The sequence below is a fragment of the Artibeus jamaicensis genome, unplaced genomic scaffold (genome assembly GCF_021234435.1).
Source record: "Artibeus jamaicensis isolate MK-2021 breed Jamaican fruit bat unplaced genomic scaffold, CSHL_Jam_final contig_452, whole genome shotgun sequence".
NCBI classification, from domain to species: Eukaryota; Metazoa; Chordata; class Mammalia; order Chiroptera; family Phyllostomidae; genus Artibeus; species Artibeus jamaicensis.
This window is the reverse complement of record NW_026521837.1, coordinates 5,177,977-5,199,452: the sequence shown is the minus strand read 5'-3', so window position 1 is coordinate 5,199,452 and position 21,476 is coordinate 5,177,977. Positions and strand designations below refer to the sequence as shown.

Genomic DNA, 21,476 nt, shown 5'->3' with positions numbered 1-21,476 from the left:
AAAAATAAATGCTTTCAATCTCTGTTAGGAATGTAAATGGCATTATTTCTATAGGATAATCTGGCAATGTTTAACAAGTGCTTTTAAAAAGCAAATGCTCTCTAGTGAGCATTCATTCAACAAATAGGAGTGTCTCTTATGTACCAGATGGATGTTAAGGATACAATAAACAATCCAGCATTTCTACTTCAAAATATTTTCCTAAAGAAATAAAAAGACAAGTCTATTCAAGTATTTAAGACAACATTATTTATAACAAAAAAGGAGAAAATAGACATAAACTTTCCATCTACAGGGCACAGATTAAATGAGGGACAGCTATATGATGGACCCCCATATAATCATTAAAAATGAAGCCAATCTGTATAAATCAGTAGGGAAAGATTTCTATTTTTTTGGAGGAGGACCCCAAATACAGGGAAAGCTACATTTTATGGGGGGGGGGTGTGTAAATATTTTATTTTATTATTTTCTTAAATATTTTATTGTTTATGCTATTACAGATGTCACAATTTTCCCCCTTTGATCCCTACCATACAGTCTACCACCCACTCCCACAGGCATTCCCCACACCGTTGTCCATGTCCATGGTCCTTCATATGTGTTCTTTGACTAATCCCTCCACCTTCTTTCAACCAGTCCCCATCTTCCCACTCCCATCTTACAGCTGTCAGTCTGTGCCACGTCCTCTTCCAACCATGGTGTCTGACAAGGTCCAGGCATGGAGGACTTGAGTTCAAGGAATTCCTCTCCCCAGAGGAGAACATGGCATCCAAAATGGGTTAACAATTGGCTATTTTATTTTAATTATTTTACTCTTGCTACTCAGTATGGACAGCCCGTCTACGGCCATACCACCCTGAACGTGCCCGATCTCATCTGAGTGTGGACATTGCACTGTACTTACTTATTCCTGTGAAAATCACCCAAGAGGAGGGAACAGTTCAGGGGTAAACATTAGTATTCCCCATGAAACTGCCTGAAAGGATGGAAAAATCTCCACAAATTCTCCTCTCCCTTATACAGGGGAGTACAACAGCCAGGGTAATATAATTGTTAACCATAAGGGAAAACATGTCAAGTTGTATAAATTACTCTGGTTTGAGCAACTTAAAGCGATTGGGACTGTCATGGTGCATCAGAAATAAGAAAAACAAGTTAGATCTCTTAAATCAACAGTTAAGGCCAGTTAATAAAGAACCAGATTGTTGCTGCAAATGCTGCCAACAGTTGAGGGAATGGAAGAATAGATTAGAAAGACTTTCCCACTACTGTTCCTTACCCACAGATACAAAGAGTCTTCCAAGAAAACAAGTAAAAACTATACAGACCCCTACCCACAGCCCAGGGATATGGTCAGGATGGTTGAGATGCATCTGCAAGGCAGAGGCAACTGTGGCTGGATTTTCTGTCTCTCTCCTTATATGTTTGTTTTGGTAATCAAGAGGTGGTGGGATTGTTAGACACTTATATTTCAGGTTCATTGATTCGCATAATTCCTATGAAGTTGTACAAAATAGTTTCTTGACCAGAGAACAAAGTTCCCTCTAATGAAATAGTCCCTGAATGTTTAAAAGGTGTTGGAGTAACGGCCCCTCTTTTACCATGAATAAGAATATATATCAATTAGACAGGCAAAGAAATTAAAAAAGGGCTGGTTAACTATAACAAACTAAACACGTAGAAACAGTTACTAGAGAGTCAGTTTATAGTACACAGAGAAACATTTTAGACAGAAAAGGATAGAGAGCTAAGTTAGACATCATAAAGGCCTTATAATAAATTTCCTATTACCTCTATTCAACCTAGCGTATTCTTTTGCCCCATGATAAATTCTGAGAAACTTTAATATACAATTTAGACATTCAACCTCTGTCCATACAGCTACTTGTCTGATTAATGATTCTCCTAGTCAAAACAATTTTTATATAATATAATTGAAACTATGGAAATTCTTGTACTTTTCCTGGTTACCTTTATATTGATTTTTTTCTGCTTAACTGATCATGCTATACTGCAAATGTTAATCACTACCTAAAATGAAAATATAAAAACCTGCTTGTACTTGCAACAAACGGAACAGAGCTTCACTGTCCTTTGAGGCGTGTTGTCGTCTGTTACCCATCGCCGACGCCTTACCCACCTTCGGGAATCCCTGGACCCTGCTGCAGCTGGTCTGCGGCAAGTCTATTCCGTATTTCTCTATCTCTGATTGTAATTTGCTTGTTACTTTATTTTGTTTATTAGATTCCACTTATAAGTGAGATCATATGGTATTTATTTTCCACTAACTAGCTTATTTCACTTAGCATAATAGTTTCCAATTCCATCCATGTAATTACATTTTATAATGCTACATAGCACCCCACTGTGTAAATGTACCACAGCTTTCTTATCTACCCTTCTACTGATGGGCACTTAGGCTGTTTCCAAATATGGGCTATTATCAGTAATATTGCTATGAACATAGGAGTACATATATTCTTTGAAATTGGTGTTTTGGGATTTTTAGGATACATTCCCAGATGTGGAATATAGTTCCACGTCCCCCTTTAGTCCCCCTTTGGTTTGCTTTTGTTTTAGGTGTGGTTGTTAATAACTGTGAGTTTGCTGTCCTTTCACTGTTCATCTTTTTTAATCTTCTTTTTCTTAGATAAGTCCCTTTAACATTTCATATAATAAGGGCTTGGTGATGATGAACTCCATGAACTTGACCTTATCTGAGAAGCACTTTATCTGCCCTTCCATTCTAAATGAAAGCTTTACTGGATAGAGCAATCTTGGTTGTAGGTCTTTGGTTTTCATGACTTGGAATATTTCTTTCTAGTCCCTTCTTGCCTGTAAGGTCTCTTTTGAGAAATCAGCTGACAGTCTGATGGGGACTCCTTTGTAGGTGACTGTCCCCTTAGCTCTTGCTGCTTCTAGGATTCTCTCTTTCATTTTAATCTTGGCTAAGGTAATGATGATGTGCCTTGGTGTGTTCCTTCTTGGGTCCAACTTCTTTGGGACTCTCTGAGCTTCCTGGATTTCCTGGAAGTCTATTTCCTTTGCCAGATTGGGGAAATTCTCCTTTATTATTTGTTCAAATAAGGTTTCCATTGGTGGCTGTTCCTCTCCCCCTTCTGGTACCCCTATAATTCAGATGTTGGGATGTTTATAGATGTCCTGGAGGTTCCTTAGCCTCTCCTCATTTTTTTGAATTCTTGTTTCTTCATATTTTTCTGTTTGGTCGTTTTTTCTTTCCTTCTGGTCCGCTCCCTTGATTTGAGTCCGTTTCCTTTCCATCACTATTGCTTTCTTGTGCATTTCCCGTCATTTCAATTAGTTTAGCCTTCATATGTTCCTGTAATTTATGGCTAAAATCAACCAGTTCTGTGAGCATCCTGATCACCAGTGTTTTGAACCGTGCCTCTGACAGGTTGGCAATTTCTTGTTTGCTTAAATTTATCGGCTCTGGGGCTGTGAGTTGTTCTTTAGCCATGTTTTGATCTGTTCATGCCTGTTACCTATGAGGAGCAGAGCCTTAGGAGTTCACCAGGGCAGGGCCACCCAGGTCGCTGGTTTGTGAGGCTGTATGTGGGGGCAGGGGCAGAGAGGGAGCAATGGCGATCCTCCCTACTCCCTCCCAACCTCTCCACTCCCTCCCAACCTGCCCACCTCACTGCTCACCGCCCCCCCATCCCCCCCCGCACCTGTTTATCTGCATGCAAATGCGCGACCATGGTCAGCCAGTTGCCCAGCACCTTTGCTGGGGCCGCCTGTCACTACCCAGCACCTGGGATCCTCACCCTCGGCCTGCGCCCCTGGTCGGGGGATCTTTTTTGCCCCACCCACTCCTCTGCTGGCTCCACCCCTCTCACCGGTTTAGTTCAGTGGTTCGTTGTCATCAGACTTCGCACTGTTCGATTTTCTGTGGCTTGTCTGCATTTACTGTTGTTAAAACTTTGCTGTTTTTAGATTTGGTTGTGCAAGGAGGTAAAGTGTTTCCACCTACGCCTCTACCTTGGTGGAAGTCCCAGGTGTTAATTCTTCTTTGAATGATTGGTAAAATTCACCTGAGAAACCATCTGGTCCAGGACTTTTGTTTGCTGGGAGTTTATTACTGCTTCATTTTTATTAGTTGTTATCAGTCTACCCAGATTTTCTGATTTTTCCTGACTCAGTTTTGAAAGACTGTATGTTTCCAGGGATTTTTCCCTCTTCATCCAGGTTGTCCAATTTTTTGGCATATAAGTTGTTCACAGTATTTTCTTACATTCCTTTGTATTTCTGTTATCAGTTGTTACATCTCCACTATCATTTCTGATTTTAATTGAGTCTTCTTTTTCTTGATGAGTCTGGTTAACTATTTATCAATTTGGTTTATCTTTTCAAAGAACCAGCTACTGGATATTTTTAATTGTATTTTTTATTGTCTAGGTCATTTATTTCCATTCTGATCTTGATTATTTCCTCCCTCTACTTAGTCTGGGTTTTTGTTGTTGTTTTTCTAGTTCTTTTAGGGTAAAGTTAGACTGTTATTTTCCTATCTTCTTGAGGTACACCAGTATCACTATGAACTTCCCTCTTAGGGCTGCTTTCACTGTGACTCACAGGTTTTGAGTTGTTACATGTTCATTATCATTTGTTGCCAGGTACTTCTTGATTTCTTCCTTGATCTCACTGATAACCCATTCATTATTTAGTAGCATGCTATTTAGCCTCCATGTATTTGAATATTTTTCAATTTTTATTGAGTCTGATTTTTAGTTTCATGCCATAGTGATCCAAAAGTGCTTGGTATGATTTCAATTTTCTTGAATTTAAGACTTATTTGTGCCCTAACACTTGGTTTGTCTTTGAGAATGATCCATGTGCACTTGAGAAGAATGTTTTCTGCTGCTTTGGGAAGAAATGTTCTGTAAATACCAATTAAATCTATCTGATCTAGGGTGTCATTTAAGGTCACTGTTTCCTTATTAATTTTTTTGTCTGGAATATCCATCTATTGGTGTCAGTGGGGTGTTAAAATCCTCTACTTTGAATGTATTGCTGTCTATCTTGCTCTTAAAGTCTACCAAGAGAGAGTGTGCATGTATATTTGTGTGTGTGTGAATATGTAAAAATAAATAATATATATAACTAAATACATATAAATTAAATATATATAGTATTTAGGTGATCCTATATTGCTCACCAGAGTTATATCTTGTTTGACCTACAGGGCCAAAATAAGAGACAAAGAAGGTCACTACATCTATAGTTGGGACATCTTTAGTGACCTAGTTTGTGGCTTTTGTTTTGAAGTCTATTTTGTAGGATATCAGTTTTGCCACCCCGTCATTTTTGTTTCCATTTGCATGGAATATTTTTTTCCCATCCCTTCACTTTAGCCTGTTTGAATCTTTTGCTCTGAGATGGGTCTCTTGTAGACAGCATATATATGGGCTGTGTTTTCTTACCCATTCGGGTACCCTATGTCTTTTGATTGAAACATTTTATGCATTTACATTTAAGGTTATTATTGATAGATTCTTATTGCCATTTTTCCCTTTATATATACCTATGCTCCTCTCTATTTCTTCTTTTCCTTAAAGCAGTCCCTTTAACATATTTTGCAATGCTGGTTTGGTGGTAATAAACTACATAGCCTTTTTTTTTTTGGTCTGGGAAGCTCTTTATTTCACTTTCGATTTTATTTTTTTATCCTCACCTGAGGACATTATTTTCACTGCTTTTAGCAAGACAGGAAGGGACAAAGAGAAACATCAACACATGAAGAGAAGCATTAATTGGTAGCCTGCCATATGCACCTGAACCAGGGATCATACACATCCAAACCAGAGACCATATATATCCAGATTGAAGGTTGCATGTGCCCACACCCGTACTGCAAATAAACCTGCAACCTAGGTATGTGGCCTGACTGAATATGAAACCTACAACCTTTTGGTTATATGATGATCTCCAACCAACTTAACCAAACTGGCCAGGGCTCACCTTCAATTTAAATGATAGCCTTGCTGGATAGAATAGTGTTGGTTGCAGGTCCTTGCTTTTCATTACTTTGAATACTTCATGCCATTCCCTCCTGGCCTGTAGTGTTTCGATTGATAAATTATCTGACAGTCTTATGGGAACTTCTTTGTAGGTAACTAACTTGCTACCTCTGTTGCTACCTCTAAGATTCTCTCTTTGTCTTTAACCTTTGCCATTTTAATTATGATGTGTCTTAGTGTGGGTTTCTTTTGAGTTTGTCTTCATTGGGACTCTCTATGCTTCCTAAATTTGTGTATCTTTTCCTTCCCAGGTTAGCAAAGTTTTCTGTCTTTATTTCTTCAAACAGGTTTTCTCTCCTTTGGTCATTTTATTTTCCCTCTAGTATCCCTATTAGGCAGATATTTTTACATTCCATGTTCTCCCCAAGTTCCTTTAAACTACCCTTGTTCTTTTAAGTTTTTTCTTTTTGTTGCTCTGATTGCATTTGTTTTTCCTACCTTGTCTTCTGATTCACTCCTCAGATTTTTCTAGTCTGACTTTAATTCCTTCTAGTATTATTCACTTCAGATAATGCATTCTGCATTTCCAACTGATTCTTATTCATGGTTTCTATGTTCTTTTTCATCCTGATGTAATTATCATAAAGTTCCTTGTAGTTCTCACCACGTTCCTTAAGCATTCTTACAACCATTACTGTGAACTCTAGGTCTGATAAATTGCTTGTCCCAATTTCATTTAGCTCTCTTTTGGAGAGTCCTCCTTTTCCTTCATTTGGGGATTGTTTGTCTCCTTTCTGAGCTGCCTCTTTTTGTTTGTTTCTTTGTATTTGACAGATCTGCTCTGACTCCCTGTCTCTGTGGTGTTGCCTTATGTGGTAGAGTCCTATGAGACCCAGTGATACAGATTCCTTGATCTCCTCAGCTGAATGCTTTAGGAATGTTTCTTGTGTAGGTTATTTGGGCTCTATTGAATTTTAGTCTTGACTGTTATTGGCCAATTCGTTGGTAGGATCTCCCCTCCAGCTGGTGACTGAGAGCCTCAACCCTAACCATGTCTTGTATGCTGTTGTACAGGTGCTAACAGAACAAAATAAACAGAAGCAAAGAAACCCCAACAATAACAGTGAAATCAACAATAAAAGAGCAAAGAACAATAAACAGGGAAAGAGAAACAGAGTATTAAAAGAGAACAAAAAATACAAGAAGACCAAAATAAAGAAAAATGATAATGAGATGTGGTAAGGAAGAGAAACAAGAGTGAAGAACAGAAAGAACAGTAAAAAAAGGACAAAGAAAGAATAAAAATAAGAAAAGGAAGAAGATGGAAAATGGAAGAAGAAGAAGAAAGAGTAAATAAGAGATAGGAAAGAAAAATAAAGAACAGTAAAATAGGATAATAATAATAATAATAATAATAATAAAGCTACAAAAAAGAACAAAGTTGAATTCATCTCAGCAGAGTTTAGTGCCTGCCTGCTAGCCTCTCCCTCTCCATACAGCTCTTATGTTGTCTGAAGATGATGTAAGCCAATGTCTGATGCTTTCCATGGCTAGCCCTCAGCAGCCTATTTAAAGCTACAAGTGACTCCCAGTTTGTGGTTCTCTCCTCAGGGCTTGGCTGAATGGGCCTTGCTGTGCTGCAAGGCTGGCTTTTATCAGCAAAGTGCCCAGGGTTTGGGTCAGCAAACATCCCAAGGCACCAGAGAATCTGCCTCCACCTTCCTTCCTCCTACTGCCCAGGGGCTGTCAGTCTTACTCACTGACTTCCGGATCTTCTATGGGTGGTAGGGAGGGATGTGCCATTCATACTTCAAAAAAGATGGTGGGTGCATTCCCCCACACTCAAGCCATACATCTGTTTCTGTCCCAAATTATTTCCCTAAACAGCAGAGCTGGGCCCCTACTAGGAAAGTGGGTGGGGCCTCCAGAGTCCAGAGTTTGGGTCTGCTGGAAACCAGGAGGGTATTTCTTTGGCTCTCCCATGAGGAAGAAGTACCAGCCTGATTTCTAGGAACATGTATGGAATGGCCATACCCAAAGCTAATCTCTAACACCCCGAGTCTGCCTATGTTGCTGTCTCCTCAGCAGGGGTTAAGATGTAGGGTGGGGGGAAAATGATGCAGGGTGGAGCGAACAGAAATCCAGAGGGTAAGGCAAGCAAGACTCCAGAAGACAGGGTGAGCAGGATTCTACAAGATGGGCTGAGCGGTGTCCCACAGGGTAAGGTAATGTTTTTTCCCTTGGGAGGACCTTGGTCTTCTCCAAAAACCGGCTGCTGTGATACTGCGAGATGCCCCAGCAGAGGGATCCCAACAGACACGACCCACATCGCTCTCCAATGCCTAGTACTCCAGGCTCAGGTGATTACTCCAGGCTCAGGTGGTACCAACTCACACCACCCTCCCACTACCAGAACCTAAGGCGAGTGGCTACAAGTAAAAACCATGTTCTTTGGCACCTTAAAAAATAAATATATGTATATACTTGTATGCATGTGTACATACATAGACATGTAGACATGTAGACATGTATATGAGGCTCCAGTGGGCTCCAACTCTCCCTGGCAGATAGAAACCCCATGGCCTTTCACTGCTGGATGCTACATGGGCAGCTGACCCAAGCTCTGGCAGTCTGTGCTTACAAGGCCAGTCTGGTGGCCAGCCTTCACTCCTCTCAAGGGGCATCCATGTATTTTTAAGTGGAAAATCAAGAGGACCCAAAATGGTAGTGGGTAAGTGGAAGCTACACTAACCTTCTCTCTCCTGGGACCAATCTGGAATCACAACTACATTGTAAAGAAATAATCCTGAAAAACCAACTGAACAGTAGCTGGAGAGAAGCCTTATAACCAAGGACAAAGAGAAGAAACTACTTCACCACAACATGACTGTCAGGGAGTACAGAAGAGGTGTGAGAGGGCTGGCTAGGCTTCCCTGGGTGGCAGCTGAAGTTCCCAAGGGATATTTCAGCATACGGGTGTTTCCCCTGAGAAGTGTGCAGTCTTAACCCAAAGTTGGGCTTCCCAGCCTACAGCACCAGAGTCAGGAAAGGAACCCAGATAACATCCAGCTGTGAAAAGCAGCAGGCTACCTGTCTATCAGGGAGAAATGTCTGGACACGCAGACAGCCTCTTAAAGGGCCAATACACAAAATTCTGCTTGCAGCCGCTTAACCCTGGGCCTCAGCAGAGGGAGGGCAGAGTGGACCAGAGATGCATGAAGGGAATCTGGGGATGGTGCCTCTGAGAAATGAAGGAACGGCCACCAGGATCCCTGTGCAGTGTCATTCCCCATACTGTACAGGCCACCTTTCCCAGGCAGAGCACTTCCCTCCAAGTGGCATCAGCCTGAGGGGAAGTAGTAGCGTCAGTGGCAGAAATTACTCTGCCACATCCTGAGGAGCTTAAGGTGGGCTACTGAGTACAGCTTGAAGCTATATCTCTGACTAAGTTAAACTAAGGCATATCTCTTGGAGCTCTGAGACTTGGTTGAACCTCCCCCAGGCCCATTGCTAGTAAAAGCTGGTCTTGGTTGCAACCTGCTTCCTTCTGCACACGAACAGGCCCAGCAGAGGGAGCTACATGCCACAGATCACTGACAGCTCCAAACAGGTTGCCCAGGGCCAGTCACAAGCAGCATTTGACAAAGGTCTACACTAGAGTTTTGTAGATCTACCTAGTACGTAGAAACAAATACAAAGAAGCAGACAAAATTGGAAGACAAAGAAACAGACCTTAAAAGAATAAGAACAAGAGACTTAAAGAACAAGAAAATCCTCCAGAAGAACTAGATGAAATGGAGACAAGCAATTTATCAGATACAGTTTAGAGTAATGACTATAAGGATACTTAAAAGCACAAAGAAAGACACAGAAACCGTAAGAAAGGGCCAGTCAGAAATAAAAAATGCAATATATGAAATAAGTAATACATTGGAAGAAATAGACAGTAGGTTAGATAAAAAAGAGGATTAATCAAACCAGTGATTTGGAAGTCAAGGTGAAAAAAACATCCAAAACAGCAAAAAGAAAAAAGAATTTTAAAAAATGAAAGCCCTGGCTGGTGTAGCTCAGTGGATTGAGCGCGGGCTGCGAACGAAAGGGTCGCCAGTTCAATTCCCAGTCAGGGTACATGCCGGGGTTGCAGGCCAAGTCCCTCAGTGGGGGCCACATAAGAGACAACCACAAATTGATGTTTCTCTCCTTCTCTTTCTCCTTCCCTTCCTCTCTCTCTAAAAATAAATAAAATATTTAAAAAATAAAATAAAAATAAAAAACAAAGAGAGCTTAAGAAAAATTTTGGACAATATGAAGGGTAATAATATCTGCATCATGGGAATACCAACAGAAGAGAGAAAGTGAACACATTTGAAGAAATAATGACCAAAATTCAAGTAACAGAACAGAATATACAGTATGAGCTCATTTTTATGTTAGAAACAGCAAGAAGAAGTCTGGAAGAAAAAACAAAATCAACATTATTTATCTTTAGGAAGTAAAAGAACTAGTTTTTTTTTTAAGTTTTTTCTCTTTACATCATCCATTTTTAAATAATTTACTATAAACTCATATTACCTTTATCTTTATAATAATTACCTTTATAATAATAAAACAATAAAGATACTTCTTAAAAACATATATTTTAGCTCAAGTGTCTAAATTCCAAAACTAAAATGACAGCTCTTTGTGTAGCCTCATTGCAACTACAATATCCAACCATCAATGGAGACCAGAATTAAAAAGTAAACCTGAAGCTAAAAGTTAGACTGAAATATACAAGAATCACAACCTACCAGGAATGGAAGCCCACCATTGGAGCTAGCAAAGTAGTAGAAACATTTAAAGGGTAATTGATTAATTTCTGGAAACTGATCTTTAGACTAACTTGAGAGAGAAAAATCTCCTGGAGATCTAGTCATGAAATGGAGTAGGGGTCACATTTTCTTAAGTTTTAACTCCCAAAATGCCACCAGGTCCTTGGGGTAAATACTGGTGAAAAATCCCCACTTGCTTCCAGCAGAGAGAAGAGCAAAGTAATCATTTTGAATACCCTCAAAGCATTCTACCCTCAAGAAAAACTATTTACCATGGCCTAACCAATCTGAAAGAAGAGAAAAACCCAATACTAGATTTTTTTGTCTTAAGGAGATGAGGGTAGAAAGGGAGAGCTGAGAAGTAGTTCTGAAGGTCATAGCCCAGGGGCATTCTTCTCCCCAACACCTTGCATCACATCAGTAGAGAGTCTGTATAATAACAGGGGAATACAACTGAAAGAAAAACATGACTCAGACCTTATTTAAGAAGCCTTTAGGGAAATCCAAACACAACAGAGGAGACAAAAAAAACACTGGAGGAAATTTTAGTTTCTGACACCTACACTACCAGCAAATAATACGCACAGCCTGACTCAAACAAAACTTCACAGATAGGGCCTATTTGCTTCAGTTCCTAACCCGTTTACTGAACATATCCTGTCAAGCTTTCAAAACCACTATAAAGGCATACTAAAAGGCAAGAAAGCACAGTCTGAAGGGACAAAGCAAGTATCCAAATCAAACTCAGAGCAGAGATTTGGGAATTTTCAGACCAGAAATATTTGAAGCTTAAAGACACAATAGAAGGGTGAAGACTGTAATTTGAACAACTAAAATTATATAATCAACCTCTAAAAGATCATTATTTTTAACTCCAAAAATAAATAGGTAACAAATTTATCAGCACTTAAGTCATATAGGCCTGCTTCTAAGTTACATTTGCATACTTCTCCCTCTGAAATATTTCTTCTAGGTTCTTAGTGCCAGAATGAACTCCTCTAATACTCTGGTTAGGGGTAGTTGTACAGCAATAATGGAAATGGTGCTGGGAGTAATCACAAGTTCAAGAAGCAAAAGTAAAGAATGTAAAAGTGAAAGATCTTCTAGTTACAGCCAATTTTATAAGGAAAAAAAAAGTGTGTTCAAAAGAACAAGTGATTTACAGAGTTACAGAGCTCAGAAAAGAGCCATGAGGAGGACATTCAGTTCTCAGAATGGTACCCTCATTTCATTATGCTGAAGATGGTATTTAAAATACCGTCCAATTTCGTAATAAAATATTCCTAAAGATATCATTCAATGTATAAAAATCATAATAATCTTTAAGATAGATTTTCCCTCTTTTTATAGTAACAGATTTTATTTTGCCAATCCATCCAAATTTTTAAATCCATACATGAGAAAAAGCATTCACTTAAAAAATTTTCAATATCTGAATTATTTGTTGTTTTTTGTTTTAATAGAGCATACTTGTTCTAAAATTATTTCAAACAGTGAGACAGGTATCTCATTTCTTTCATTCTACCTACACTTCTACCCAAATCTTCAAGACCTTCTGTTTTTATTTTATACAAATGGACTCATACTATACAACTTTAGGTTGTCTTTGACATCATTTTAGTACATAAATTCAATCTTAATTTTATATGCTATCAATGGACTAAAAAAAGTAGTTACTGTAACTTACACTTTTAAGGATCTTTTCTATATATTCTTTTAATATCAACAATTTTGGTTTCATATGAATATAGTCCTATAACCAGTAAGTTGATTGGCTTAAGATGCTAAAATAGTCCATATTTAATTTGTCCCAGTAGGCTGCTTGACTTAAATTGATCCTCTAACACCGTCAGTTAAATAAACATAATTACCTGTTTCATCATGGTAGTTCACGGCTTCTGTCTCCATCCATGCATTATCAGTGTTTCGAGGATCGTCAACATATCCCTTATATATCTTTTTTTAGAGGCAGACAAAAAAAAAACGTATAGAGTAAAACAGAAATGGGTAGAGCAGAAGCAAGTTACCTTCATTAGAACCAGCAACGTAAATATCTTGTTCATGCAAAGAAATGTGCATGCAATTAACTGTACACTTAAAATGGTTAAGATGGTAATAAATTATATGTTATGTAATTTTTACCATCATAAAAAAGAAATATAAATACTATAAAATCGTCAACATTATCATTCTCTATGCTTATTTTAAATTTCCCAGGGAACAATATTCTCAAGAATCTTTGAGGCAACATTAAAATTCACAAAACCCTCAACACCTCAGACTCTAATTTCAGAATTTAATAATAATAGTACTTGCAAGTCATATTCATTACATAGTGAGAAGAGGTTGCATTTAATGATTAGTCCTCTGCTGAAAAGTTTGCAAAAGTCCTGCTTAGTGGGAATCAAGATGAAGAGGTGTTCCAACACTTCACTATAAGTTTTACACAATGAAAAGGAGACTGAACACCACAAGTAGACTGTTCTAGACACATTTTCCTCATTGGTTTTAAAAACTGTTAGGTTACATGTCATGTAATAGACTGTGCGTGTATTCCTTAGCTTGAATATTTCTCTATTTGAAAAAATACATTAATGAATAGAGTGGAAATAATAATACTTGGGCCATATGGTTTTTTGAAGTCTTTATAATTTAAGTATTCTCCTGTTTTAATAATTTCTGTGACTACCACTTCAGACATACAAAGATAGATTCTTGTAGTTAAACAAAAGAGATCTATAAACAAAGTAAAAACTAATATTTAAGCTACTAATTCATGAAAAGATTTGGATCAAGTCATCTAACACAAATATGAACCAAAAAACTAGACAACACAAATAAATAATTAAGAACTCCTAACTCTAGAAAGTAAACAAAGCAATGAAACCAGTGTGATGCTAGGTAGTGGGTGGATGTGGAAGAGAACATAAGGGAGATATATGGTAATGGAAAAATAGATAGAAATTCTTTTAATGAAATATATAAATGTGAAAAAAAAGTAATCCAAACAAAAGCCAACAAGAAAGAAAATCTGTCTTTTTCCTTACTATTTTGTGTATCAATACATATACCTTATAAGGTAATTTTTAAATCTTAACAAATAGTTACAAACCAGAGACACTCTGAATAACTTAATTACAAATGTAAACGTTCTTCCAAAAGAGCTGAATTCATGCAAAAGAAACTTTTTAAAGGTTTTCTTTTGGATGGGTGAACTCAGCATCACATAGCTCACACCTTGTCTAAAACAACAACAACAAAAAACCTAAGAGGAAAAAACTGTATAATAAATTACATAATTGACCTAAAGTTAAGTTATAAAACTTGAAGTAGAAATATATGTACAGTGAAGATTTACAATTTAAGTTGTTTTCATGAATATGCATCACAAAGATAAAAAATATCACTTTATTCAGAGACTAATGTACCAGATTTCCAGGTGAACTTTAAGTAATTCTTACTAATGTACAGAACTAAATCCTTTCTAGAAATCATCATTTCTTACCACTAGATGTTCCTGGCTGAAGAGTTTGTGTAACTGTTCCTCTAATTTTCTCTTTTCGGCACTGGATTTCTGTAAGGAGTTGAGAGCTTCCTCACCAAATTCTCTTTTCAGTGTAGCACTGATCTTCTCCCCTGGATCCACCATCCCCTGAGAGTCACATTTTTGTTTTAAAAAAAAAGTAACAAGCTTTAACTCATTCAACTAATATTTATCAAGTGATGCAATGGACAGTTATTATTCTATCTTTTCATAATCATGATCCCCATTCTTCAGTCATATATTCTCTAAATCATTTATTTCTATGAGAAGCAGCCTCTCAGGTATCTCACAGATATCTGACCACAGTAATTAGTCCAGTTAGCCTATGATAAACTGAGCCAATTAGACTCCTTTCCAGCTAAGGAAGGAACTCCTAGAGGCAAGAAAGAATACAAAAGTTGACACCTTCCCCACTGTTTGTTCTATTCCAGCCACACTGACCTCCTTGATTTTCCTACAATGGCCAGACATACTCCCAGCTTAGAGCCTTTAAACCTGCTACTACTTCTGTCCAAGATGCTTTTCTCCTGGTGGCTACATAATCCACTTATTCACCTCCTTCACATCTTTACTCAAATGTTACCTTCTCAGGGAGACCTTCTCTAACCACCCCTGTCTAAAATGGCAAACTCTTGAACACTTCCTAGTCTTCTTCCTTAATACTTATCACCTTTTAACATATAATTATTTATTTATATTACCTGTACCCCCTACTGTAATGTAAGCACCAAGAAAACAGGGATGTCTGTTCATGCTGCTCTGTTGTATCCTCAATGTCTAAATTATTAGTTGATAAAATATATTGATTATATGAATGACTCAAAATATCAAGTGATAAGAGTTCCCTGACCAGAATTTCAAGAGGCAATAAAAATATAAAATCCCATGACAAAGTTATTATTGCATTTTACATTCAGCATGAGAAGTTTGACTGCTTGGCTCATAATAATTAGCCTAGGCTTTATCACAGTCAGCTGAGATGTTCATTTCATTCCACTGTTATCTACCAAAGAAAAAGCCATTCTTGCAAATAGCAGTATATAAAAATTCATCCTCTCATCAAACTACCTCCATTTTACAATATGGCATTAAATATGATAATATTGTGGAATCTTAAAAACTATAAGGAATAGTAATTAAAAGTTTTCTATTTTATCATGTCTGAAGTTATCAGAATTGAACAAAAAATGCTAAAAATATTACCTTGGGCTTAGGGTAGGAGCTGATTTCTGAGATGGGACCCAACATGAGTACCTACATTATACCAGAGGTTTTGTATGCTATCTCTAGTAATCCTAAAAAAACAAATATGATTATCTTTATTGTAAAGATTAGGTTCAGAACTCCCTATCACTCAATTCAAATGGAAAGGCCTAAGTCTAACTCCAAAATCCATGTTCTTTCCCAAGGGTTTTAGATTGAGACTCAGATTCTAACTCTGTATTATCCTACAGTTATCGAAAGTGGCACGTCATTGCAGTGATGAAAGACAAAAGAATTACAAATTGAAGTGGTGAGGAAAGGGGGATAAATGGAGTAGAAAAGACCCACACACAATAATCCTGTGGTAAATAAAGCAACTAAAAAGAACCTAAAACATTAATTTGATTTAATTTTAATGCTCACCCCTGGGATTGCCCATTCTCCACAGTCTTTCCTTTTGATGGCAACAAACTGTAAGATGTTTTTCCCAGAAATGGGGTGGGTGATTTTATTTCCAGTTTTATCCCTTTTCCACCTGTAAATAGTAATGTAAGATCATAATCAACTTAGAACAAAGACCAAGGTTCTATCTCAAGTTTGAGTCAAAGTTATAAAGATGTATCTTTCTTTATGACAGGGTACAGGGTACATATAAATTTACCTAAAATAAGCTTCTTTTACAAAAAAAATGTTTTGTCTCACAAATATGTCTACTTTCCATAAAACATATTGTAGCCTCCATAATGAAAATTCAAAATATAAACAGTTTTTACAGTTTTAAAATAAAACCAAATAAGTTTAAAAGCAGGACAGAATTTAAAAGAAGGGTCAGAAAAGGTTTGTTTTGTCTTGTTTCGAAGTTCACTGATCCTTTTTAAGAATTAAGGCTGTGTAATTGGTAATATTTGCTTTTAGCAGTTCACTTTTTGTTATCAAAAAGCAGATTATATGATACAGGTACAGCAGTTCTCAAAAGTTGTGCTTCTCCATTTTTATGCCCCCTTTCAATTAAAAATATCTCACTAGATATTTTTATCTATCCTTAGTTTAATTTTAAATTTTGAATTAAACTGCATATGGTTTTTTTTAAAAAGTATCAAGGTGATGTTAATTTCAGAATGTATTTTTTTCTAACCACACATTCTTTTCCAGAGATGTTGAAAAATCTTCCCCTCCCCTTCCCTACTCCTACCATATTTACCTCCCTCCATCAAATTTCAAGTATTGTTCTACTAACTCTCTTAGACAAAGGTAAAGATTTTCAACCTTCAATACTAATCTAAAAAAGAAAGCCTATGATCTAATCACTGATCTGTAGGAGACTCAAAATAAATTAGTTTAGATATGAGTTTCCAAATTTCTTTATATAGTGGCTGACTACCATATCTAACCTATAATTCTTCCCCTGGGAGAGCTTATGATCTAGCAATGGAGCTAGACATGTAAGTGAATAATTGTAAGCTGCAGTGACAGATTTTTAGTGCAGTAATTAGAAATGAAAGAATATCCCTGGCTGGTTTAGCTCAGTGGATTGCATGCAAGCCTGTGAACCAGAGGATCACAGTTCGATTCCCACTCAGGGCACGTGCCTGTGTTGTAGGCCAGTTCCCAGCAGGGGACACACGAGAGGCAACCATACGTTGATATTTCATTCCCTCTCTCCTTCCCTTCCCCTCTAAAGATAAATAAAAAAATCTTTAAATAAAAAAGAAATGAAAGAATAATTGGTACAAAAAACAACATCTGGACTTAGGTCAAACTGGAGTCATAAATAAAAATGGCTCACCTCCTCACATAACCACATCAAAATTAACTAAACTAGAACAACAATCATTCAGAGCCAAATTGAGTTGAATAGAAATCCAACGACTATGAAATTTAAAAAACCACATCCATCCAGACTGGTAGAAGGGACAGAGATGCAGTGACATGGTCTGGTCCCACAGGCAAGTGTGGTGAATAAAAACTAGGAAAGGATATCTTGGGAGAGAGGTGTCCCAGCCCCACAACAGGTCCCCCAGCCCAAGGTTCCAAGGTTCCAGTGCCAGGAAGATAAGTCCCCGTAACTTCTGCCTGCAAAAACCAGCAAGGATTAAGTCAGTAGAAGAAATTTCTGAAGTCCCAAGCAGTTTCACCCAAAGACCCTGCACACAGACTTACTCAGACTCACTACCTCTGAGCTCCAGCACCAGGATAGCAACTTGAAAGGTACCAGTGGAAAACAGGATGAAACTTAAGTGCCTGGAATCAAATCAAGAGCTGGGGTACAGCTTTCTCCCAGACAGAAAGGAAGGCAGAGTCCACTGAACCCTCCAACAAACAAGACAGCAGCCTGGTCTTGACTCAGGCTTCACAACTTCCTAAATTCTCTCAAATGAGCAACAGCTGGCCTCAGTGAGCCCTTAGCCCCATACCTCTTGCTAAGAGACCCCAGGCCTGGCACTAGCAAAAACCAGCCTACGTTCATAGCTTGGTTTCACTGGGAACCTCTAAGCCCAGGACAAGTAGCAGCCATCTGCAGATTGTGTTGTAGCTCATGTAAGGTGGCCACAGGCAGAAACAGGTGGGGGTTGACCTTGGCCTGCACCACCTGTGAAACACCAAAGCCTGAGCACCCAATGGACAGCTGCAGACCACATCAGAGTACCACCACCCTGCCCCTGTACAGCTGATCCTCCACAAAGGGCAGAGGTTGGTGGTCAGTGGTCACAGCCAATCCTTGCAGCTGACTGGCCTGGGTAAATCCCTCCCATTGACCTGCCAACAACAGTCAACCTCAGCTACAAGAGACAGGGGTACTTCACCCACATGGAGGGTGCACCTTAAGTACCCAGCTTGGGTGACAGGCAAGGCTGTGACACTGAATACCTACTACATCAGGCCACACTACTAAGAAAGAGTCATAGAAGCTTTACCTAATACATAGAAAACAAACCAAGGGAGGCTGCCAAGTGAGGACACAAAGAAACATGGCTTAAATGAAAGAACAGATCAAAACTCCAGAAAAAAAGAACTAAGCAAAATGGAGATAACCAATCTATCAGATGCAGAGTTCAAAACCCTGTTTATAAGGATGCTTAAGGAACTTAGTGAAAACTTCAGCAAGCATAAAAAAGATCCATCAGAAACAAAGGATACACTAATTGAAAGAAAGAACAATTTACAGGGAAACAACAGTAGAGTGGGTGAAGCCCAAGAATCAATTCAATGTTTTGGAACATGAGGAAGCAAGAAACAACCAATTAGAACAAAAAGAAAAAAGAATCCAAGAAAATAAGGATAGTGTAAGGACACTCTGGGACAATTTCAAGTGTTCCAACATTCACATCGTAGGGGTGCCAGAAGGAGAAGAGAAAGAGCAAGAAATTGGAAATCTATTTGAAAAAATATGAAAGAAAACTTCCCTAATTTGGTAAAGGAAATAGACATGGAAGGCCAGGAAGCACAGAGTTCCAAACAAGATGAATGCAAAGAGGCCCACTGCAAGATACATCATAATTAAAATGTCAAAGGTTAATGTCAGATTGTTCTTAATTTCAATGTCTCCAGTTATATTTTGCTTCCTTTTTTGTTTTGTTGATTAGGTTCCACTTAAAGGTAAGATCATATGGTATTTTTCTTTCACTGCCTGGCTTATTTCACTTAGCATAATGATCTTCAGTTCCATCCATGCTGTCACAAAGGGCAGCTCCTTCTTTCTCTCTGCTGCATAGTATTCCAATGTGTAAATGTACCATAGTTTTTTGATCCATTCATTTACTGATGAGCACTTAGGTTGCTGTGGCTATTGTAAATTGTGCTGCTATGAACACTGGGGAGCACAAGTTCTTACAGATTGGTGTTTCAGGGTTCTTAGGATATAATCTCAGCAACAGAACTGCCAGATCAAAAGGCAGTTCCCTTTTTAGTTTTCTGAGGAAATTCCACACTGTTTTCCACAGTGGCTACACCAGTCTGCATTCCCACCAACAGTGCACTAGGGTTCCCTTTTCTCCACATCCTCTCCAACACTTGTTGTTTGTCAATTTGTTTATGATGGCCATTCTAACCAGTGTAAAGTGGTATCTCATTGTGGTTTTAATTTCCATCTCTCTGATGGTTAGTGATGCTGAGCAACTTTTTATATGTCTCTGGGCCCAATGCATGTCCTTTTTAGAGAAATGTCTGCTCAGGTCCTTTGCCCATTTTTAAATTGGATTGTTTTGTCTTCCTGGTGTGGAGTCATATGAGTTCTTTACATATTTTGGAGATCAAACCCTTCTTTGAGTTACACTTGGCAAGTAAGTTTTCCCATATAGTTGGTTCTCTTTTCATTTTAATGCTGTTTTCCTTAGCCATGCAGAAACTTTTTAATCTGACAGTAACCAGAGGGGAGATAGGAAGAGATAATGGAGGGAAGGGGGTAAGGGTTTTCAGGAACAACTATAAAGGACGCATGGATAAAACCAAGGGGGGGAGGGTGGAAGCAAAAGAAGGAGGTAGGTTTGGCTGGGGTGGGGGGATAGTGGTGGGAGGTAAATGTAGACAACTATAATTGAACAACAATAAAATAATTTTTTAAAAAAGAAGAAGCTAGAATAAAAAACAATGAATCAAATCCAAATAAATATGAGAAAATAAAGAACCATGAATCAATGAAAAAAGAGGTTATAATACCTAAGAGGTTGTTTTTTTGCCTATTCAAGAAAAGAGAGTACACAAATTACCAACAGTAAGACTGAAAGGGGAACATCACGTTAGAACCTATAGACATTAAAAATTTAATGAGACGATATTAGAAATTAGTTAAGCCTATAATGAGATATTTCAATGAAAAGATATGGGCAAGTTTTTTAAAAACTTACTAAAAGTGACATGAGATGTGAAATCTTATTAGTCCTGTATGTCTACCAAAGTAATTGAGTCTATAATTTAAAACTTTCCTACAAAAAAGAGGAAGGGCCATCAAGGAACATGTATAAAGGACCCACGGACAAAGACAATGGTGCGGGGGGAGAACTGAATACGGGAGGTCGGGGTGGGTAGGACTGAGGACAGTAGTGGGGAAGAAATGGGGACCACTGTAACTGAACAATAAAAAAATACTTTCCTACAGAGAAAAAAGTTAAATAAAGAAAATGTTAAAGGTTAAAGATAAAGAGAAAATCTTAAAAGGATCAAGAGAAAAGAAGTTAGTCACCTACAGGGGAGTTCCCATAACACTGTCAGCTGATTTCCCAAAAGAAACTTTGCAGGCTAGAAAGGAGTGGCAAGAAATATTCGAAGTCATGAAAAGTGGAATGCCCTACCCAGCAAAGCTATCATTTAGAATCAAAGCGCAGATAAAGTCCTTCCCAGACAAGAAAAAGCTAAAGGAGTTCATCATCACTAAACCATTATTATATGAAATGTTAAAGGGACTCATTTAAGAAAAAAGATCAAAAGTATGAACAATAAAATGGCAAAAAATACATTATCTATCAAAAGTTGAATCTAATAAAGAAGTTAAGCAGAATCATGGATACGGAGAGCATTTCGATGGTTGCCAGATGGGAGGGAGATAGTTGCCAGGTGCGGGGGGAGGGGTGAAGATTTAAGGGAACTAAGAAATACAAACTGGTAGTTACAGCCATGGGGATGTAAAGTATGGTATAGGAAATGGAGTAGCCACAGAACTTGCATGCATGACCCATGGACATAAACAAAGGTGTGGGGATTACCTGAGGATACAAGGGGTGCTGGGTGGAGGAGGGCAAAGGGGAAAAAATTAGGACAACTATAATAGTATAATCAACAAAATTATAATTAAAAAGACAACATCTGTTTTTAAGAATTCCAGACCGAAACAAATCATAAGTAAGGGTCAAGGTTGTAATATAAAATAACATGTTCAACACACAGAGTTCCTAGCTTGTTGCTCTTTAAAAAAAAATTATTTGGCCCTGGCTGGTGTAGCTCAGT

The 21,476-nt window shown here is 38.1% G+C and overlaps 1 protein-coding gene across 3 annotated transcripts in view; it reads right to left on the bottom strand.

Annotated features, from left to right (window-relative positions):
* The window catches only part of NUDT9 (nudix hydrolase 9), a 49,391-nt gene that overhangs the window by 7,808 nt on the left and 20,107 nt on the right, over positions 1–21,476 (bottom strand). For all 3 annotated transcript variants that reach the window (XM_037132386.2, XM_037132384.2, XM_037132385.2), the window contains 3 exons: positions 15,960–16,071; positions 14,295–14,441; positions 12,661–12,745 (listed from right to left, as the gene is read on the bottom strand). In XM_037132386.2, the coding sequence (XP_036988281.2) occupies positions 12,661–12,745; positions 14,295–14,441; positions 15,960–16,071 (344 nt within the window). The remainder of the gene's footprint in view (positions 1–12,660; positions 12,746–14,294; positions 14,442–15,959; positions 16,072–21,476) is intronic.